This window comes from Pinus tabuliformis, chromosome 2_1 (assembly GCF_031772625.1).
Source record: "Pinus tabuliformis cultivar Carrire ecotype Pingquan chromosome 2_1, CPIR1, whole genome shotgun sequence".
Classification (NCBI taxonomy): Eukaryota; Viridiplantae; Streptophyta; class Pinopsida; order Pinales; family Pinaceae; genus Pinus; species Pinus tabuliformis.
The window spans coordinates 582,879,946-582,899,658 of record NC_142299.1 but is presented as its reverse complement, the minus strand read 5'-3'; the positions used below and the strand labels follow the sequence as shown (position 1 = coordinate 582,899,658).

The following is a 19,713-nucleotide window of genomic DNA, read 5'->3' as shown; positions in this document are numbered from 1 at the left end:
CCTGTTTCTCACCAAAATCAGGATCTAACTCCTCTCTTGTTGGTTTTTCAGAGATCTTGGAGCAAGATGACTCTTACATGGCGAGAACGTGAGCATGAAGTAGAGGACATGATTGCCCTACATGATCCAGTTACAGTGAACGCGCTGCGGAACTGTGCCTTACTGAAGTTCTTCCGCATTTCTAGCATGAGACAGCAGATCAACTTACAGCAGTATTTGCTCGATGCTTGGGATCCTATCAATCAGGATTTCCAGATTAGGGGCAAATCTATCCCCTTGACTGCAGTAGACATCTATTTCTTGACTGGCTTGTCGAGGCGGGGTGCCCCCATCCCTTTGTCAGGTTCGGCCCGAGGAGGCGATTCTGTGAGAGATTATGTCCGTCGGTATTGCAGGGAAGGATCTCAGCCGAGTAAAGACGGCAAGATCATCATCCGTGATGTCACTGACAGGTCCCTTAGGACTATCCTGTTTACTTTTGGTAGGATGGCTGGTAGTGCGTCTCTTCATGTAGCCAACAGATCCTATATGCAGCATGCCTTGGAATGCCTCCAACTGAAGGTGTTCAACTGGTGTGACGCAGTACTTCTTGTGATGAAAGAATAGTTGACCAAGATAAAGAACGGGAGGTTGAAGAACTTTGGATACGGTTCTATTTTGACCGCCTTTGCCTTGGAGAAGATACCACTGATGCAGCCGCAGTACATTGCACTCGATTTACCTTCTCCTACTGAACCACGTATGCAGAGATGGGTTGACCATATGTCTAGGCATGCTGGCCAATCTCAGATTTCATTTTCTGATACCTTCTTCAGGTGGTTTGATCGTCAGGAGATGGTTTATGCCGAGTATCCATATGCTGGCATGGACTTCCGGGGTGATCCAGATTTAGTACTGCCGGATGGCAAGCAGTGGGGTGCTATTGGTAAAATCTCTGACCATATTGTTGTTTACTGTTTTTGTTTATAATGTCCTTGTGCTTTTTTCTATCAAGACTCTAATCAAACTCATGTGTACATGCAGATGTTGGTCCTGTTCGTCCAATAGTTCGCTTGAGAGTACCAGCTGTTGCCCCAGCAGGAGAGGCTGCCGGAAGGGCTATTCTTCACGACCTCGATGTGGCCGAGACTCTCACAGCTTTCCAGGAGCAGGTTGAGGGCCTCACTCTTGGTATACCAGATGTGAGGACTGACGAGCTACCTTTGCAGTTACAGCGGCATACTACTGGTGTGCCCAGACGATGGACTCGTCTCCTACGCATGATTGCACAGGCTGTGACTTGCTATCACGAGCATCATTAGACTAGGGTGCCCCCTAGCATTTTGAGTTTTTGGGTTGCGTGACTGATTTTGTCTTGGTTACAGAACATTATGTGTAAACCATAAACAGCTATATATATTTTTGATTTTCGGGGTTTTATCTTGGTTGAGCTATATGATCCACATGTAAAACATTGATGATGTGTTTCTTTTTATAAATGTTGCAAATGTCTATCTAACACATAGTTTGCTAATGAGTCGGTTAATGTGTTTAAGTTTCTGGAAATATGTTGGTATTGAATAAGATCAAATTGTCTTTCCAAAATCTTAACCCTTAGGAACATGCGATAAATAGTTGGGTTTCGGACGGAATATATACCATTGAGTTGTAGTATTACGAGCTGTGAGTCTAGCCTGACAATTAGTCGGCGTATACCATGAGTGATGGCATCAGAGAGAAGCTCTATCAACGCGCTATACTCAGCGATATTATTCGTTGATCGACCAATACATACACCTCTGAAACTTACTAACTCGCCGAGGCACAGAGTTCGAAGCGTCTGAAGTGGAACAGCTGGAACGGTTACTGACTGATCTGACAGATGGCAGAACAAGCGGAAACTGCACTCTGGCGGGGCGCAGAATTCGAAGCGTCTGAAACGGAACAATCGGAACGGTCACTGACTGATCTGACAGATGGCAGAAGAGCAGAAACGAAACTCTGGCAGGGCACAGATTCCGAGGCGTCTGAAGCGGAACAGTCGGGACAGATAACTGACTTCTGCATTCGGGGCGCGCATCTCGAGAAAACTGCCACCTCTGAATGAACTGACTGTACGGCGGAAAGTACGGAACTTCTTCAGTAAAATCAGTAGGAGATTGACAGCTAGATTTTGGATCGGGGGCGTTGCCCCCAAACCCCCCGACTAATAGGGGAAAAAACAAAGAAAAATTTGGTGGGGAACGCGCCGAACGAAAAGTCAAAAATCTTAAGGCTGAGGGTCCCGAAGAGTGCTGCTCATGATGAAGGTGCCCAGCTTACGTGGATTCCTCCAACAAATCAAAGGCTTTGGAATATGCTGAAGCAGAGGGTGACGCTAGAAAAATCCATGCAGTTTAGGGTTTAGGGTCCCCCCAAGGTTCAAAGCTCTAGTAGATTCACAATAATCTAACTTTAACACCAAGGGGGCCCTCTTGAGACCAGCATGCTGCAGTGGTTCACGCGCACAAACCTGATGCAATAAAGCATCCCTTTGATTCCAAGTAACTTGAGCGAAGCACTCCTGAAGAAAATCAGGTGGATAACCACGGGCTCTCAGCCGACTGTAAAACAACCTCCGAAGCTTGAGAAAGCCGGCCTGATCACTTTCTCTAAGCAAGTATCTCTTTAACTCGTTGAGGACAAAAGCAGACTTCTGATGTCGAGGATGCCATGAAGTGAAGGGAATGTATTGATAAGCATTCAGAGGTTTCTGATAGCATCTGGTAGAAAGCTTTCCAGAGAGCTCAAAATCGGGCCCTTTGAAAAGTACAACATCAAGAAGGTTAACACTTGTATCTGAGATGCAGGAAGTAATACGAATGTTGTCAGGGTAGATAGACTGATAACAGTCGAGAAATTCCTGCAATCTGTCCCTTGAGCCCGTCCAGACTAGAAGAGCATCATCAATGAAGCGCTTGAAAAAAGATAATTCTGGAGTGGGCATCCTTCGCTGAACTTCTTGTTCTAAATGACAGAGAAATAAACAAGCATATACAACTGCAAAGTTACTGCCCATTGCAGTACCTCTGATCTGTCTGTAGAAACTGCCATTGAATTCCAAAAAGTGCCAACGAAGAACGAGTTCTGCAGCACTAACCAAAAAATCAACTTCTTCTGGACTGAAAGCATGAACTGTACACTGAAGCAGCATGTCCCTGAGGGCTAAAAGCCCTTCTTGAATTGGAATGCTAGGGTACAGGGATTCTACATCAAAAGTTACAAGAATACAGTCGGGCGGAAACCTTTCTGATTCGATAGCTTGCAACAATGAAAGAGAGTCTGGAAGATGATTAGGTTGTGCCAGGAGAGTGTCCAGGAGTTTGAAATGCAGATATTTGGACAAAGGTTCAAGCATATATCCATTATAAGAGCAGATGGGTCTCCCAACCGGGGGATTTTTCTGTACTTTCCAAATAAAGTAAAGCACACAGGCCCGAGAGTGAAGACTGTCAACCTGCAAAATGAATTTCCAGTGGTCTGCAGAAAGCAAATGTCTGAAACGTGCTTGAAGCTGTTTTAGAGAAGCATACATGGCAGTCCAAGGGACTGAAGAAACTGGAGAATAAACATTACGATCAGATAATTGACGATTGCCTTCAGCAATGTATTTATCTCTGTCAAGCACTACCAATCCTAGATTTTTATCAGCTGGTTTAATTACAATAGGAAGTCTGCGAAGTCTTCGAAGTGCAACAAGCTGAGATCTAGAAAAACGAGGTTTGCTTGAAAAATCAGTTTCGGCCATTCTGTTCTGTAATGTCCATAAACCGGAATCAAGAGCATGTTCTAATTCAGGTGCATGTATAGGAGGTTCCCAAACAGGGTTAGACATTCTAAAGGGATCAAAAGAATCATCTTTAGAAAGTCTAAAATATCTTCTAAGCCTGCATAATCTTGAAAAAGAACTGTATTCCTTTATAATATCTGCCCTGGACATAGGAGGTGGGCGAGGAATGTACTTGTGCCCGAGACCCAAAAATTTAATTTGCGAATAAGACAAATGGACTTTAGAGAGATTGTGGATAGAGTTATTACTAATCCGACGATCTAACTGTGAAACAGTCATATTGCCCAAAATATGTAACAAATAAGCATGTGGGTCTAACACAGGCAACCAGTACAAATGTCGCTTTCTTACATGGGGGCTTTCCCTTTGCCCTGAGGAGGAGGAGGAGGAGGCGGCGGCCGCTGAGGTCGAGGTCCTGGCTGACGTCGACGATTTGGCTGAGCATTTGATTGCTGTGGCACAAATGGGGCAGCCTCCGGATCTAAACCAGTGTTCCGGGAACGCTGGTTTGGATTTGAACCCGACGGCCCACCTGCAGATGAAGTGTTCTGATTCGGGTTCCGGTTCTGTCTTCCTCTTTTGTTTCTGCGACGACCCGGCTCGTTTTTTGACTGAGTAGGCTGCTGATTTGTCTGTCGAGCAGGTGCATTCTGACGAGCGGCAGCATTCTGACGAGCGGCAGCATTCTGACGAGCGGCTGCAGGGGCGCCGGGTGCAGAGATGTTGGCAGCGGGGTTTTGCAGTTTTAGGAGTTGAGCCAACTGTTCTTGCAGAGGTTTGATGGCCTCGGAAAGACGCTGCTCAGATTTCGAAACCTCTTTCTGCACAAGGGCCGAAATGGCTTCTTCCCGCGGAATATCGTCTGCTTGTCTGTTTGCTTCTTCCCGAGCTTCGGTGCGAGCAGAACGCGCAGCTTCACGAGAAGCTTTACGCTCAATCAATTCCGATTGGAATTGGTTGATTTGGCGATTGAAAGAAGAAGTAGCGAGATTAGGCCAACGATGGGCCAAGACTGCACCAGAAACAGATCCAGCTAAACTAGTGAACTCAGCATTAGCATACGGCGCAGCGAGCTCTTTGATCTTTAAAGCGAACGATTCTTTGATGAGCGGCAGCTTCGACTTGTTTCGTTCCACGATCGATTGTTCATGCTGGATATAATGGGCATGACATTCCTTTCGGAATTTAATGGTAATGTCTTGGAGTCCGTTTCTGAGAGCTGGAGTGGATTCGGGATCCGAAGATTCCAAACCAGGGACTTTTACCATTAAACTCTGAATAACTTTATCGTCTTCTTGCAGAGCGACAAGTTTGTCGACGAGCGCCTGAGAGCGATGATAGATCTCAGTGGCTTTCTGGAAGTCCTTGATAGCGCACTGAGTCGCGGCTTCCCAGGATTTGGGTAGCGCGGGAAGTTCATCGGACGCCATTTCGGTTTGCCAGTCCAGAAACGTGGTGTCTTCTTCTTCACGATTCGTACGAGGAGCCGAGGTCCCTTCTCCTTCACGATTCGCATTAGTACCCGCGGTCCTTTCTTCTTCTGCTGCAACAGCATTGAGGAGGGGCGCGAGAGCAGCATCTTGACGAATATGCTCTGATTCTGAAGACTGGTGCGAAGGCTGGTGCGAACGAGTAACAGGCGGCATCGAGACAGGAATGCGGAAAATCAAAACAGACTGATTAAATATCTTGCGAAAGGCAGCATACGCCGTGGACTGTGATTAGGCTTACTAATAAAAAGTGCGATAAGCTAGCGATACCATTAGCAAGATAATAATCAGAAGAAAGAAAAAGGACAACAAAGAATGAAAGATAAAATTTTGTATTATCAAACTAGTTTCGACCTTTAGGGTCTCATCAGTGATACAAAGAAAATCTTTACAATGTAAGTCCTTTTAATAGACCGCGATCAAGCGCAAGGTCGAAGGAAACAAGAGTTCGACCGTTGGGCTCGAAAGCGGGAAAGGAACCGACTGATCTGACAGATGGCAAAAAAGCGGAAACTGCGCTCTGGCGAGGCGCAGAGTTCGAAGCGTCTGAAGTGGAACAGCTGGAACGGTTACTGACTGATCTGACAGATGGCAAAATAAGCGGAAACTGCACTCTGGCGGGGCGCAGAATTCGAAGTGTCTGAAACGGAACAGTCGGAACGGTCACTGACTGATCTGACAGATGGCAGAAAAGCGGAAACAAAACTCTGGCAGGGCACAGATTCCGAAGCGTCTGAAACGGAACAGTCGGAACAGATAACTGACTTCTGCATTCGGGGCGCGAATCTCGAGAAAACTGCCACCTCTGAATGAACTGACTGTACGGCGGAAAGTACGGGACTTCTTCAGTAAAATCAGTAGGAGATTGACAGCTGGATTTTGGATCGGGGGCGTTGCCCCCGAACCCCCCGACAAATAGGGGAAAAAACAAAGAAAAATTTGGTGGGGAACGCGCCGAACGAAAAGTCAAAAATCTTAAGGCTGAGGGTCCCGAAGAGTGCTGCTCATGATGAAGGTGCCCAGCTTACGTGGATTCCTCCAACAAATCAAAGGCTTTGGAATATGCTGAAGCAGAGGGTGACGCTGGAAAAATCCATGCAGTTTAGGGTTTAGGGTTTAGGGTTTAGGGTTTAGGGTTTACATCTGCAATAAATGTAAAAAGGTGGATTACTCGACCAAAACAAACACTTTAGCGAAAACAAAAATATAACAAAAGCATACTGGTTACTACTACGTGTAGTAACGCTTGAGGTACAACCCATTACGAGGTTGCGCCAGTGGAATTCTGTCATAATCCATTAACTCGTAGGCTCCCTTTGCTAACACCCGCTTAACAATATAGGGGCCCATCCATAAAGACTTAAATTTACCTGCTCCCAATTTATCGAATTCTTGGTCGTAAAGCAAGACCAAGTCACTTTCTGAGAAGACACGGGGTTTGAAATTTTTTTCGAACTGCGCCTTGACTCGTTTCTTATGGGCTTCGTTAGCCAAAGCAGCGTCACGACGGGTTTCATCCAATTGGATTAATTCCAAGAAACGAGCCTCTTCTTCTGAAGTTTCAGGGAGGAGATCACTTGCGAGTTTGAGAGACGAGATTTCACACTGGACTGGTAAGACTCCTTCCAGGCCATATACCAGTTGGAAGGGTGTGAACCCGGTTGCATTCCTTACCGATGTTCGGTAAGCCCACAAAGCTGAGTATAGGATTAGGTGCCATCTTCTTTTGTGAACTCCGATCATCCTTTGCAGCATGCGTTTCAGGACCTTGTTGATCGCTTCAACTTGTCCGTTGGCCTACGGATAATATGGAGTAGAGCTGTCGTGGGACAACCCTAGTTTGGCAGCTAATTCAACCATCATGTGATTGCAAAAATGCGATACATGATCTGTGACTATAGCCTGTGGTACGCCGAATTTGGCAACTACATGATTGAAAAAGAAGAGGGAAGTTGTTTCACCAGTATTATCTAATGTAGGCATCGCCTCGGCCCATTTGGTAAAATAGTCAACTGCGACTATGATATACCCATGCCCCCCGGTCGAGGTGGGGTTACATGTCATGAAATCGATGCCCCATTTGGCGAATGGCCCAACAACAACTATTGGTTGTAGAGGTGCGGGTGGTCTTCTGGTTTTGCTATCAAAAATTTGACAAGCATGGCAACTTCTGACTGTTGTTATGCAATCTTTGAACATTGTTGGCCAGAAGTATCCTGCTCGTAAGATTTTTTGTGCTGTAGCATATCCAAATTGATGCCCCCCACACGCGCCTGAATGACACTCATTCAGGACTTTTTCGGCCTCTTCATGGGTGAGGCACCTTCTCAGAACTGTATCAATACCACGACGGTAAAGTGTATCACCGACGATCATGTAGTCTTTTGCTTGGTATCGAATATGTCTTTGTTCAGAGTGGGAGGTGTTTGGCCTAAATTTTTGGGTTTGGAGATAAATGATTATATCCCCATACCACTCATTGCTTGTAGATATCAGAAACAAACTTTCATCCACGATTGATTCTTCGGATGTTTCATCGTTGGACGATGATGGGAGATCGCATAATAATTCTGCGAAAACTAGAGCTTCCTTTGACTTGGATTTTACAAATTCCAGATCAAACTCTTGAAGGATTGCTATCCATTTTGAATATTTATCCCCCAGCAACTGTCGCGACAATATATAAGTCATGGGGTTGCAATCTGACAGAATGGTAGTCTTCCGAAAGAGGACATAGTGTCGAAATCTTTGTATCACTTGAACAGCTGTAAGCGCTAGTTTTTCAACATAAGAATATTTTCTTTCTGTATCATTTAAGTTCTTACTTAAATAATAAATAGGATGTTCAATTCCATCAACTTCTTGAACTAAAACCATTGCAATGGTCGTATCTGCTGCAGCCAGATACAGGTTAAAATCTCTTTGATAATCGGGGGCGTACATTAATGATGCTTTCATTAGGGAATCTTTTAAAGCATCAAAGGAAGCTTGCACCACCTGATCCCAGACAAAGGGTACTTCCTTTTTCAAGAGACGAGTATAACCTTTAGCAAGTTCAGCGTAATTTGGAATGAACATCCTCAGAAAGTTTGCTTTCCCTTGCAGTTTCTGAATCTGAAGCAAATTCGAAGGTGGAGGCAAATTTATGATTGCCTAGACCTTACATGGGTCGAGACGAATCCTATCCTTGGAGACTACAAAGCCAAGTAAACGACCAGAACCGACGCAAAATACGCATTTGTACGGATTGAGTCGTATCTTGTAGTGTCGGCAACGTAGAAATATCGCTCTTAAATGCTGCGGATGATCAGTCCGCTTTCGCGAATGAGCCGGAAGGTCATCGAGGTATGGTTGAACGATGTTTTTGATTTCATGGAAGGCATAATTCATTGCCCTCTGAAGCGTCGCCCCTGTGTTCTTTAAACCAAAGGGTAATTTTCGATATGCGAATGTGCCTCACGGACAAATGAATGCAGTCTTTGATTGGTCCTGTGGGCGGATATTTATTTGATTATACCCGGAGAATCCATCCATGAATGAAAAGATTTCGCATCCGGCGCATTCATCAATTATCTGGTCAATGAAGGGTGTAGGGTAGTTGTCTTTTGGACAAGCTTGATTTACATCCGTATAATCGACGCACACTCTAATTGTCCCTTGTTTTTTCATAACAGGGACAATATTCGATACCCAATCGGTTAGCGGAACCGGGTAGATGAAACCAGCATGGAGAAGTTTTTCAACTTCTGCCTTAATGGCAGCGGCTTTCTTGGGGTGCACCTGCCTTAGCCGTTGTCGTACTGGTTTGACATCTGGATACATCTTAATTTCGTGTTCAACGATACTCGAGTCGATGCCTGGCATTTCACTGTATGACCAAGCAAAGACATCTCTGAATTCGCGAAAAAAAGCGTTATATATTTCCAGTTCTGAAGGAGAACAACATTTGCCGACATAAATATTCTCTACAACATCTGTTTTGGTCGAGATGTTTATGGCTATAGTCTCTTCAATGTTGGATAAGTTTCGCTCGGAATCCACCGTATTTACAGTATTTTATAGAAAATCAACTACTGAAGGATGGTAAAGGTCATTTTGAGTATCTTCTTCATAATCCGGAAGAAGAGAACGATGGTGGGAATCATTCCATGGTGCTCCTTCAATTACCATAGCTTGGAGAATTCCTTCGTCGGTGACATGCACTTGCGACCAAGGATCTGAAGGAGTACCATATTCTCTAGACCTATCTATCCAAACGCTTGATGAGCGTTGATTTGGGTTTGCCTCCCATGCTAGAAACATTGATTGCTATAATATTTCTATTGGGCTCGGGGGCAAAACCATTGCATGATCCATGTTGATATCGTCTTCTGAGATCTTTATAGAAGATATCATATTGCAGGTTCCTATCGACGCTACTTCCGCCAGATTGATTGGAGGTGGAAGAGCGAAAGTTCCCATTAGTATAGGATCTTTTAGTAGGCCTACTCCGATATTCTGAAGCGAATGGGGGCTTCCATGGATCATGGGAATGCTTCCTGTAACTTGAGAACCATTGGGGAGGAAATTTTGTTGATCGACGATTGTAATCCCTCCTTGGAAGGGAAATGCAATTTTTCTAAAATAGGTCGACACAACAGCTGCCATGGCATATATCCATGGTCGTCCCAGTAGGATGTTGTAATCAAGATTCCCATCGATGACTTCAACATCTATTTCTACTGTTTTCCCTCCTAGTTCAACTTTCAAGTTATTTAGGATACCTTATGGGGTATATGTCCTTCCGTCGAATGCTTTTAATGTTGTCGCAGACCGCGACAAGCTTGGAGATCCTAAAGTTTTCCAGCAACTCATCGACATAATGCACGTAGATGCCCCCTCATCAATAATTGTTCGATGAACAGTTTTGTTGAGGGCTTTCACTTGTACAAGGAAAGCTAGTTGAGCCGGTAACTGTGGATCATATCCTTTGTGGTCGAAGGATACTAGATTGGAATCCTTTGGATCAATCCCACCAATGGCCGATAATAAAGCCTGCCTTTGGGATGGGCAATTTTGTAGTACTTCAAGAGTCGACATAGCGGATGGCGATTGGGCCAAATCTTCCACTATGTTATAATGTTGCGCCGCTCTAGCGCGGGGATTAAATGTCGACTTGTGTACTACTCCCTTCGGCGGTTTTATCGTCAATTCAGGGATGGTGGCCGGTACAACTTCTGTCGAAGTTGTTGTCGAACTACTTGGTTGATCTTTATCCTTGTTGTTCGACAGCTGCGGATTCCCATAATCTTTGTTCCTTGTCGAAATCAAAGCATCATTCTGCTATTTTGAAATCGAAAACATTAGCACTTGAGACGGGGAAGCATTTCCACTTTCAACCAAATTCGTTCCTGGGTTTGGAAACGGATCAGTTAACACTGCTGAGGTTTTCGAACTTTTAAAGAATTTCTTAAGCTCAGCTTTGTATGGACAATCTCTCATCCAATGATCCTCATCACATATATGACACCCCGCAGGGGGTTTCCTTTGCCCAGAAGGGTTTGTAGAAGGTTTTTCAGGAGATGAGTCATCCTGTTTCTTCTTCTTCCCTTTGCCTTTCTTCTTGCTTCCTGGTTGTTTGGTTTCTTTGCCCTTATTTGCCGATACGGCATTTACTTCCGAAGCAAGAAGTTCGTCTTTTGCATTTTGACCTGAAATCTTACGGGCCTTCTTGGATGTAGCCTTTGTCGATTTCATGTCTGTTGTGCCAATCACGCCATCGCCAGCATGAGAGTCATTTTTCGATTTAGGAGGAGGAGGAATTGAGAATTCCGGTCTAGGGGCGTCAGGTATTTTGTCGTAGAGCGTGCCAGACTAAGTGTAAATCAAGTCCAGATATTGTGCACGAGCGATCACTTGCTCTTCCGTTACGACTCCCCCCTTTGCCACATCTTCCGTGATGGAAGGCAATAATGACTTGATAAACCATTCAGCTAATAGCTTATCGGGAACGTACGTTTTTACCATCCTATGACGACGTCGCCACTCATGTATATGATCAGATATGTGAGTGGCCGTTGTCTGTTTGAAGTTGGTAAGAAGTTCTGTTCCCGTTTCACACCTTATTGGTAATTGAAAATGGGTTAAAAAGGTTGTGGCTAAGGTACTGAAGTTGTCGAACGAAGCTCTAGGCAATTCAATGTACCATTTTGCCACTGGACCCGTTAACGTCCTCTGAAAGAGGTGAAGTCTTATCGAATCATCATTTAGGGTGTTTGATGAACACCATAGATGGAAGGTCATCATGTGATTCGATGGATCTTCACCCGGATTTCCATTAAATTTAGGAATATCTGATGGAAGTTTATGCGGAATCGCTGGCCACCAAGGGGCGTAAGCAATTGGATCGTTTGTTAACCGGTTTAAATCAGGTAACTCTAAAGTTGCCACAAATGGTAACTGTTGATTCAGGTTAGGTGAAGCATACCCAGGATACGATGGAATCGCCTGAGCAGTTGGTCTTTGCATACCGGCATAATGCATTTGATGCTGGTATGTTTGGTAAGGTTGGTGGACTTGACCATTGTAGAATGGCTGATTTTGACCATTTTGAATGTACGGTTGTCCACTGTTCGCAAAGATTTGCTGCTCAGTACCTTGGTATACTTGTTGGAATTGCGGTTGTTGGTATTGCACCAGCCATGGTTGTGAAGCCAGGTGCTGTTGCCCGATACTAACCATTTGACCAAGGTGATGGGTAATTGTACCCATCTGGACCTGTGTCGCCCCACTAGTCGGCGATCGTGGTTGAGTCGCAGGGTCAAGGGGTTGTTGCATTACAACCTGAGAAACCTGAGGTTGGCATACAACAGGCAGCGCTTGAACTTGCGACACTGTCACAATAGCTGGCATAGTTGGGATGTTCGACATAGGTACACATTGTTGCATCGAATACACAACTCTTGATTGTTGAGGTAGTATAGGTACCCAACCACTTGAGGTAATTCCAGTATAACCTGAATGTTGTTGTGAACTCCCGTATGGATATCCTCCCGGAGGGGATAATGAAAGGGCATACTGCCCCCCATACGGTGGTAATCCAGAACTCAAGGGAATTGTTGCCCTTGGGGACCGGACAACCCAAATTGACCTCCAAATGGATCAATTTGTTGAGACTCAACATAAGAGTTTCCGGATATTATTCCAGATGAACAAACAGGAACAGACCAGACTGTCGAAATAGCCCTTGGGTGGGCTCCTTCTAGCGGTTGTGAGCTAGTCGGGACAGATGGTATGCCGGCGAACATTGTCAGAGTGACAGCAGGGAGTTCTGTCGTCGCTGTGTTAGAAGACACAGTCCTAGATGTTGACGGTTGTTCAGACATTTGTAGTCTATCCAAAAGATTACCTAGCGATTCTACAGGAACTTCCGCTGGTGGTAGACTAATTTCTGATGTCGAAGGATATAGAGTGATCCCGACTCCAAAGTGCGTTGGAGTACTTGTTTGAGGATCTTCTACAATTTCTTCTATCGCAATCAAACCAGGTGGAAGGGGAAGACTATCAAGTCCGTAAAATATTTCTAGTGCCGAAGAAGCAGCGACAGATGTTTGAAGAGTAAGACTCTCTGAACCGGTTATAGATGGAACTGGTTCAGTAACACAAGTGTTTATTCTCAAACTAGGATCAGTACCACTGTCCTTCTGTGGCTGTTGAACTTCTTCTATTGAGGCCGGGATTCCAGAAATGTTTGGAGTAACTGGAGTCTCTCATGTCGTTGGAACACTTGTTCTAACTTTGATAGGAGACTTGGAACCGGTTAAACGAGTTCATTTTGTCCGTACTAGTTTCGCTTCAGGAGACAAAGACGGTAGACTCGTAAGCCTCCGCGAATGACGGGGTTTCAATTGACTTTCTTCCACGATTGTGGATTACTCGATCAACTAAAATAAAAGGGAAGGTATGTTTCCGTATTAAATGAATTTTAGACGCTTTTGACACAACTTGTTTTTCAGTTTTTAAGAGTCGAGAAAAAACAAAAGATGACTCTAGTCTCCTTCGATTTTTAATGAGCCTGAAGTGACAAGTGCTCAGATGGACCTTTTCCGTTAAGGAATCTGAAAAGGAATGAAAGGGACTGCTCTGGAGGTCTAGGTATAGGGAGTACCAAACCAATCGCAAAACTGCAGAATACTTTTTACGGTACGGCAGTCAATCTTCCCAAATGCTGTGTTCGGTGCATTGCGATCAATAGGGCGGGCGACACGACTTCCTATGGATAAAGGTTTTAAGCCTATAGGGGTCTCCTAATATATACTCGACGGTACGTGGGAGCACAAGTCCGTACTGGCACTTATCGTCTCAAAGTGGAGGAATCACCCAACCATCAGTGAGGACAACAGTTACCAGGCTTTACGACGCCGGAATACGTCTCTAGCCTAGACCTCTAAATGTTGTGTGTTAAGTTCCAAAGCGTTGTTAAGTTCATTGGATTTATTTTAAGTTGATCTTTCTTATGAAGTTTTCCTTTTGGGATCACCACGAGATGTAGATGTAATTCCTAAAATGCAATCTAAAGATGATACACAAACTTTTATCTCTTTTCAGCAATGAAAATCCTAGCTACTAGGGGAAAAGAAAGACACAATCTTTTCGCAAAGAGCAAAGAGCACACTGTAAATGCACTTTTCCTAAATCAAGCCAAACAGACTTTCAATATGCAAATGCACATGCATGTGTTTTGTTTTTCACTTTCTTAATATTGATGCCTAAAAAGAAATTTGTTGTACAAATCTGAATTTGCTTTCAAGTGACAAACACAAACAAGCTTCTTTTCGAAATCAAAAGGTAGAGATGATTACGACACTTTATGATTTTGAAGTAAATACTCGTTTCGACACTAGAAAGTCACAAATTCAAACCAAAGGCAAAATTAAAAGCATAATTGACTATCAACAGCAAATAAACTTTCTCCTATGATCAAAATCGACACTTGCGACAGATCTAAATCAAAGGACAACAGCACAACTATTCTACTTTTGCAATGGAAAACCGTAAACGACGCAACAAACACATAAAAACATATACAGTTTCTTTTGTACAACTGAGGCGGAATATCAGTAAGGAAAAGGGGTTTGAAACAGTGAAATACTAATCACAGGCTGCAAAAATCAGAGACAAAACTGAAAAAATGAAGCAAAGAACCTCAGCTACACAAGGCTAGGTCGATCAGCGCACCTGTTACACAGAGAAACTGCATTGCAGCGTAGGTAGCCCTCTCGGGAAGTGCGTTGAAATGCAGAACCTCTTCACAGAGCCTGCGCTGGGGCAGAAATGAGAATTCTATCCGGGTTTTGGGTCACGGTTTGAAGTTTAATCTATGGTTTTTGGCCGAGTAAAAGCAATCAGTAATGCACAATCAGAGGTAGATTTAAGGGGGGTTCTAAGAGCTATCATAAGGGTAATCAGTTAGTTTATGAATCAGCTATTCAAATCATAAACAAATCCAGTGAATGGATCGAAGCAGCAGATGTCTACTTTGCATTTGTTAATGGCAAATGCAGTTCGATTGCTGCTTCTAAGCTTATGAAATAAACAACAAGAGAAACACAAACTAACTAACTAGACACGATCCCCAGCAGAGTCACCATTTTGTTATCGGGAAAAGTGTCCATTTAGATCTACTCTATCCCACTAAGGTGTGACAGCGACCTTAGAAACAAACAGAGAAAACTACTTTTGTATTCTTCTTTATGAACTATAAACAAAGAGGAATAGGATGAACCAACCTGTGACTTGCGCTAGTCCTTTGATCCAATCTCTCTTCTCTTCGACAGCTCCTAGCTACCTACTCCTTCACTTGCCCAGCTTCACCAAGTACCTGTAAGATCACAGAAGAAGGAAACTATACAATGACATGGGTTAATATTCATAAATAACTTAGGATCATATTTAAGTTAACCATACAAATGTAACAAGCATCAATGAAACACAAGCATGGAGAAGAAACTCAAATAGTTTTATTGATATACAAGAAGATCCAGGAGGAGTTACAACCGATGATTCCTGACCCAGCATCAACCTCCCAGCAAAGAAATCCCTTCTTCAACCCCAACAAAGCATAGATCACCCAATTCTCTGATATGTATCTCAAAACCAACAGCAATTCCTTACAATGTGCAAAATTCCAGCCTCTGGATCTCTGGGATGAGGGATCCATATATAGATGTATGCAAGGAGGATGAGTCAGCTCATGAATTGATTAGTGGCTTCTCTCTGTCATTTCTTGCTTCCACTTGGAGACTGAGAGCCTCTTACTCATCCTTGGTCGAATTCAGTGAGGCAAGTGTCATTGGAGAAGATTCTGGAAGCTTCCATTGTCTCTCCACCTCGTGGAATGACTCTGCCACTTGTCATTTCCTACTCAACGTACCCTGGTAGTACATTTAGGTGCGTTGCAACCCACCTAGCTAGTGGACTTAGGTGCTATGCAATGCACTTGGCTAGTGGAGCAGCTGAAATGATCCTGATTTGACTTATTCTGAGCAGTTTCTGGTGGAGAACTTCTGGGAGAAGCTGTAATTTGTTGACCTTGTTCCTTTAGGGGTTGGAACAACACTTTTAGGGACTTAGGAGCCCTTGGTTTATGGACATTTCATGCTTAGAGCTGTAAGGCACAAAAATGTCTATAACAAGGTTGATGAGGGCCCTGCTTAGCTTCCTATTTTTCATCTTCAATTTTCTATTCTTCTTATGCCACATACCCAAATGAAGCATGGTATTATCATGAATGATTTTTTCTAGCTTGATTTGTCTCTTCAAAGCTTCATTTTCCTTCTGAATATGCCTATTTAAGACCTCTAACTCATAGATTTCTTGCTTTAGTGAGTGAATCAGAGTCTCTTGTGATGTAGTTGGCTACTCAAGGTTGGATGAAGTCCCCTGATCTATTGTTGTATTCTTCTACTCCAATGACTCAATATAGTCATAAATCTGTTGTTGAACTGGGTCAATCTCTGGACATACTCTTCTTGGACTACTTTCAAAGTCTAGTTGAGGAGAATGTTGTGGACTCTATTCAAATGAGATGTTATCTTGGGATTGAGTTGGAGCCTCCTCTCCCAAATATATGAATTGGGCCTCTTTTGTCTTTGTTTTCTTCATTTTTCCTTTAAGCCTAGAGCTTCTTCTTAGACTTTGTGAGCCTATGTTTTCTTCTTCTATGACTTGTCTTCTTTTCCCTTTTTCTTTCTCTTTCTTGGACTGTTCCTAAATGTGGACTAATTTTTTAGAGAGTAATTGTTCCTTATCTGATGAAGGCTCAGGAGTTTGATAAATTTCCTCAACTTTTCTTTTCATTTTTCCTCTCAGTTTTGTTTTCTTTATGATCTCGGTTAGAGTTTCAGAGAGAGGTTCTTCCTCACAGTTTTCTTTTGCTGAACTTGTAGGAGTGTTCTGAATTACCAGAGCTTTTCTCTTCCTCCTACTCTTTTTGACTGAAATTCCTTCAAGTAACTCAGGTGCATTTTGGAAAAAGTACCTAATCAAGAAGTTTTCCCATGTGTCTCCTATATCCTTCAAGTGATTTTCAACTAGAGTTTTTATGATACCATGATGGTAAAGGTGAGGTTCTATATCTTTTATCTTCTTCTGAACAGTGGTGGACATCTTCCTTAAGCTATTTAACAGAAAGTAAGGAAGATTGATGGTTCCATTTTCCAAAAATTTCATCAACAACCTTATGTGATACATGTACATTGAACCATATCTACCCTCACACATGATAAATTTCTGAATAATCAAGAGCAAACTACTCCATTTATCCTTTAATGCTGAGATAGGAATTAATCTTTTGAAAATTGAGATATCCATTCCTGGGTTTCGAAGAATAACTTTCCAAGCCTCATCATCAAATTCCTTATTTTTAAACCACCTTCCTCCATCTTTTGGAAGTTCGGTTGCGGCCGCAATGGAAGATTCAGTCATTGAGAACCTTATATCACCAATTTCCATTTCTACCCCATCAAAAGAACTTGCAAATGTTTTGGTGACTTCTTTGTGATGGCCATTGAATTTCTTGATAAACTTCAGCCAGCCAACCTTCTTCAATGTCCCCTTCAATTGAGGGTATCCCTCCATAAACTTGACTCCTATGGGCTCTGTCCTTACAATGAGACCCATTCTGCTTTTCTTCACTGTGTAGAAACTCTGTAAACGGTGGTTATATGGGAATAGAACAGTTATAGGGAAGAAAATGGAATACTAGAGAACTATACAGAAAATTGATGGTTATGGAATGAAATATGGAGGGTATACGAAGCAGGAAGAGTCTATGCACGAGAACAGTGTGGAGGATGTAAGGACTGGCGCACATGTAGACTGTGTGGACGCAGAGTATTGCTCATACACAAGACTGAAAACTGAACGAATAGTCTGAGTGCTTCCATTCATAAGAAGGTTGCGGGAGTTAAGAAAAACAAGAAACTTGGTGTGTAAAAGAGTCGTATTCAACTGAGTTACGTTCACATAATTAGCCATTTAAATAGGTAGAGTAGGAAAGTATAGTGAATTATGAGTTAAAGTCGGAGGCAAATCATGAGACCATTAAACATAAAGTTGGAAGGCATGGTGAAGTTATGACAACAAACAAATCGCATTATGACATGTTAAGGAGTAGTGATTATTCAAATTATACAACTTATGATTTTATAGTGCTATTTGAAATAGGTTTTATTCTCACCTTTGGAACCATACCTTTTACATTTATTAACCTTTGATTGTTTGATTTTGTAGGTGCTGATGTGTCTTCAAAATATTTCTCCTTCAATACCTGCATTTGGCTTTTTATTTTTATTTTTGGATAATGATCCAACTCTTACTATAGAGTCAGATTGGCTGCAGAATAGGATTAGCTGCGGAACTAGAATAGTTACAGAATCAGATCAGCTGCGGAATTGGACAACAACTGCAAAATGTAACATAGTGAATGAAATATAACTTGATGAATGAATAAAAATAGAAAATGAATGTATGGATGAAATCTGGAAAAATGGAGATGAAAAGTGGATGTGAAGAAATACTGAAGAAAAGTTTATTGATGGAATGTGATGGTGAAATGGAGTGAAATTTGTAGAAATGAAATGGAATTGAATAAAACAAACCATGAATAAAATGAAAGACCTTTTTTGTGGAAAATATAGGGTGTCAGAGTCTTCTGATTTTCACCCTGTATTTTTTGTATAAGGATCCCAATCAGTGATTGGTTTTCAAGCTTATACATTTTTTTCTTGGAAAATTGATGAAAAGAAACAAAGACTAAGTTGGTGGAGAAGAATGATTCTTCTTCACCAACTTCATTTCAAAATTATCTTGAAAGATCTTGATAAAATCCTCCTTTGAGATTGGATTTTGATAAATCTTCAACCTATGACCATTCACAAGGAGAGGAGTTTGATGCTCATCTATGGTTCTAATTCTTACTGCTCCATTACTGAAAAGTTTTTCAATCTCATATGGCCCAAGCCAATGAGTTTGAAATTTACCTTGAAAATCCTTGAACTTTGAATCAAATAGCAATGCCTAATCTCCCTCTTGAAACCTTTTGTCCTCGATGTACTTGTCATGCCACTTAGCTCTCAGTTGCTGAATTATACCAGTTCTATGAACTGCTTCTTGTATGATTTCATCAAGTTTATTCAACTGCTCGATTCTATGCTTTTGAACTTCTGATAGATCCATCCCCAACTTAACTGCCATCTTGAAAGTTTTAACTTGGAACTCAATGGGGAACAGGACTTGCTTTCCATAAACAAGTTCATAAGGTGTACGTCCTGTTGTGTTCCTCCATGTAGTTCTATAGGCCCACAAGGGTTTAGGAAGCCTTTCTCCCCAATCTCTTCTATGTAGATGCACAGTCTTGGTGAGGATTCCTTCAATCACTTTATTTGTAGACTCCACTTGACCATTTGCTTGTGGATCATAGGGAGTGGATTTCCTATGCTTAATCTTGTACTCTTCCATAGGTCTCTCCATCATTTTGGATGTGAGTTGAGATACCCGATCTGTCACAATTTCTCTTGGAACACCAAAGCGAGTAAAAATATCCTCAAAAGGAAAACTAACTACTGTCTTTTCGTTAGCAAAAAGTAATGATCTCGCTTCTACCCATTTGCTGACATAATCAGTACATACCAATATATACTTTTTCTACTTAGATGGAGGATTAATATGTCCACTAAAGTCTAAAGCCCATTTTTCAATGGGTTCGATAAGTACCTGAGGTTGTAATGGCATCTCATTTGAGGGAGCAGGTTTCCCTACCCTTTGGTAGCTGTCACACCTTCTGACATATTCTTTTGCATCTCCAAATATGGATGTCCAATAATATCCTAAAGAAAGGATTTTATAGGTTGTCCTCCTGTTAGCAAAGTGTCCACC

At 42.5% G+C, this 19,713-nt stretch overlaps 1 protein-coding gene across 1 annotated transcript; it reads right to left on the bottom strand.

Moving 5' to 3' along the window:
* Positions 1-2,356: 2,356 nt before the first annotated feature.
* Positions 2,357-4,087, bottom strand: LOC149201809 (uncharacterized). Its single transcript, XM_089401374.1, has one exon. The coding sequence runs from the start codon at positions 4,085-4,087 to the stop codon at positions 2,357-2,359; it is 1,731 nt and encodes a 576-aa protein (XP_089257500.1).
* Positions 4,088-19,713: the final 15,626 nt, after the last annotated feature.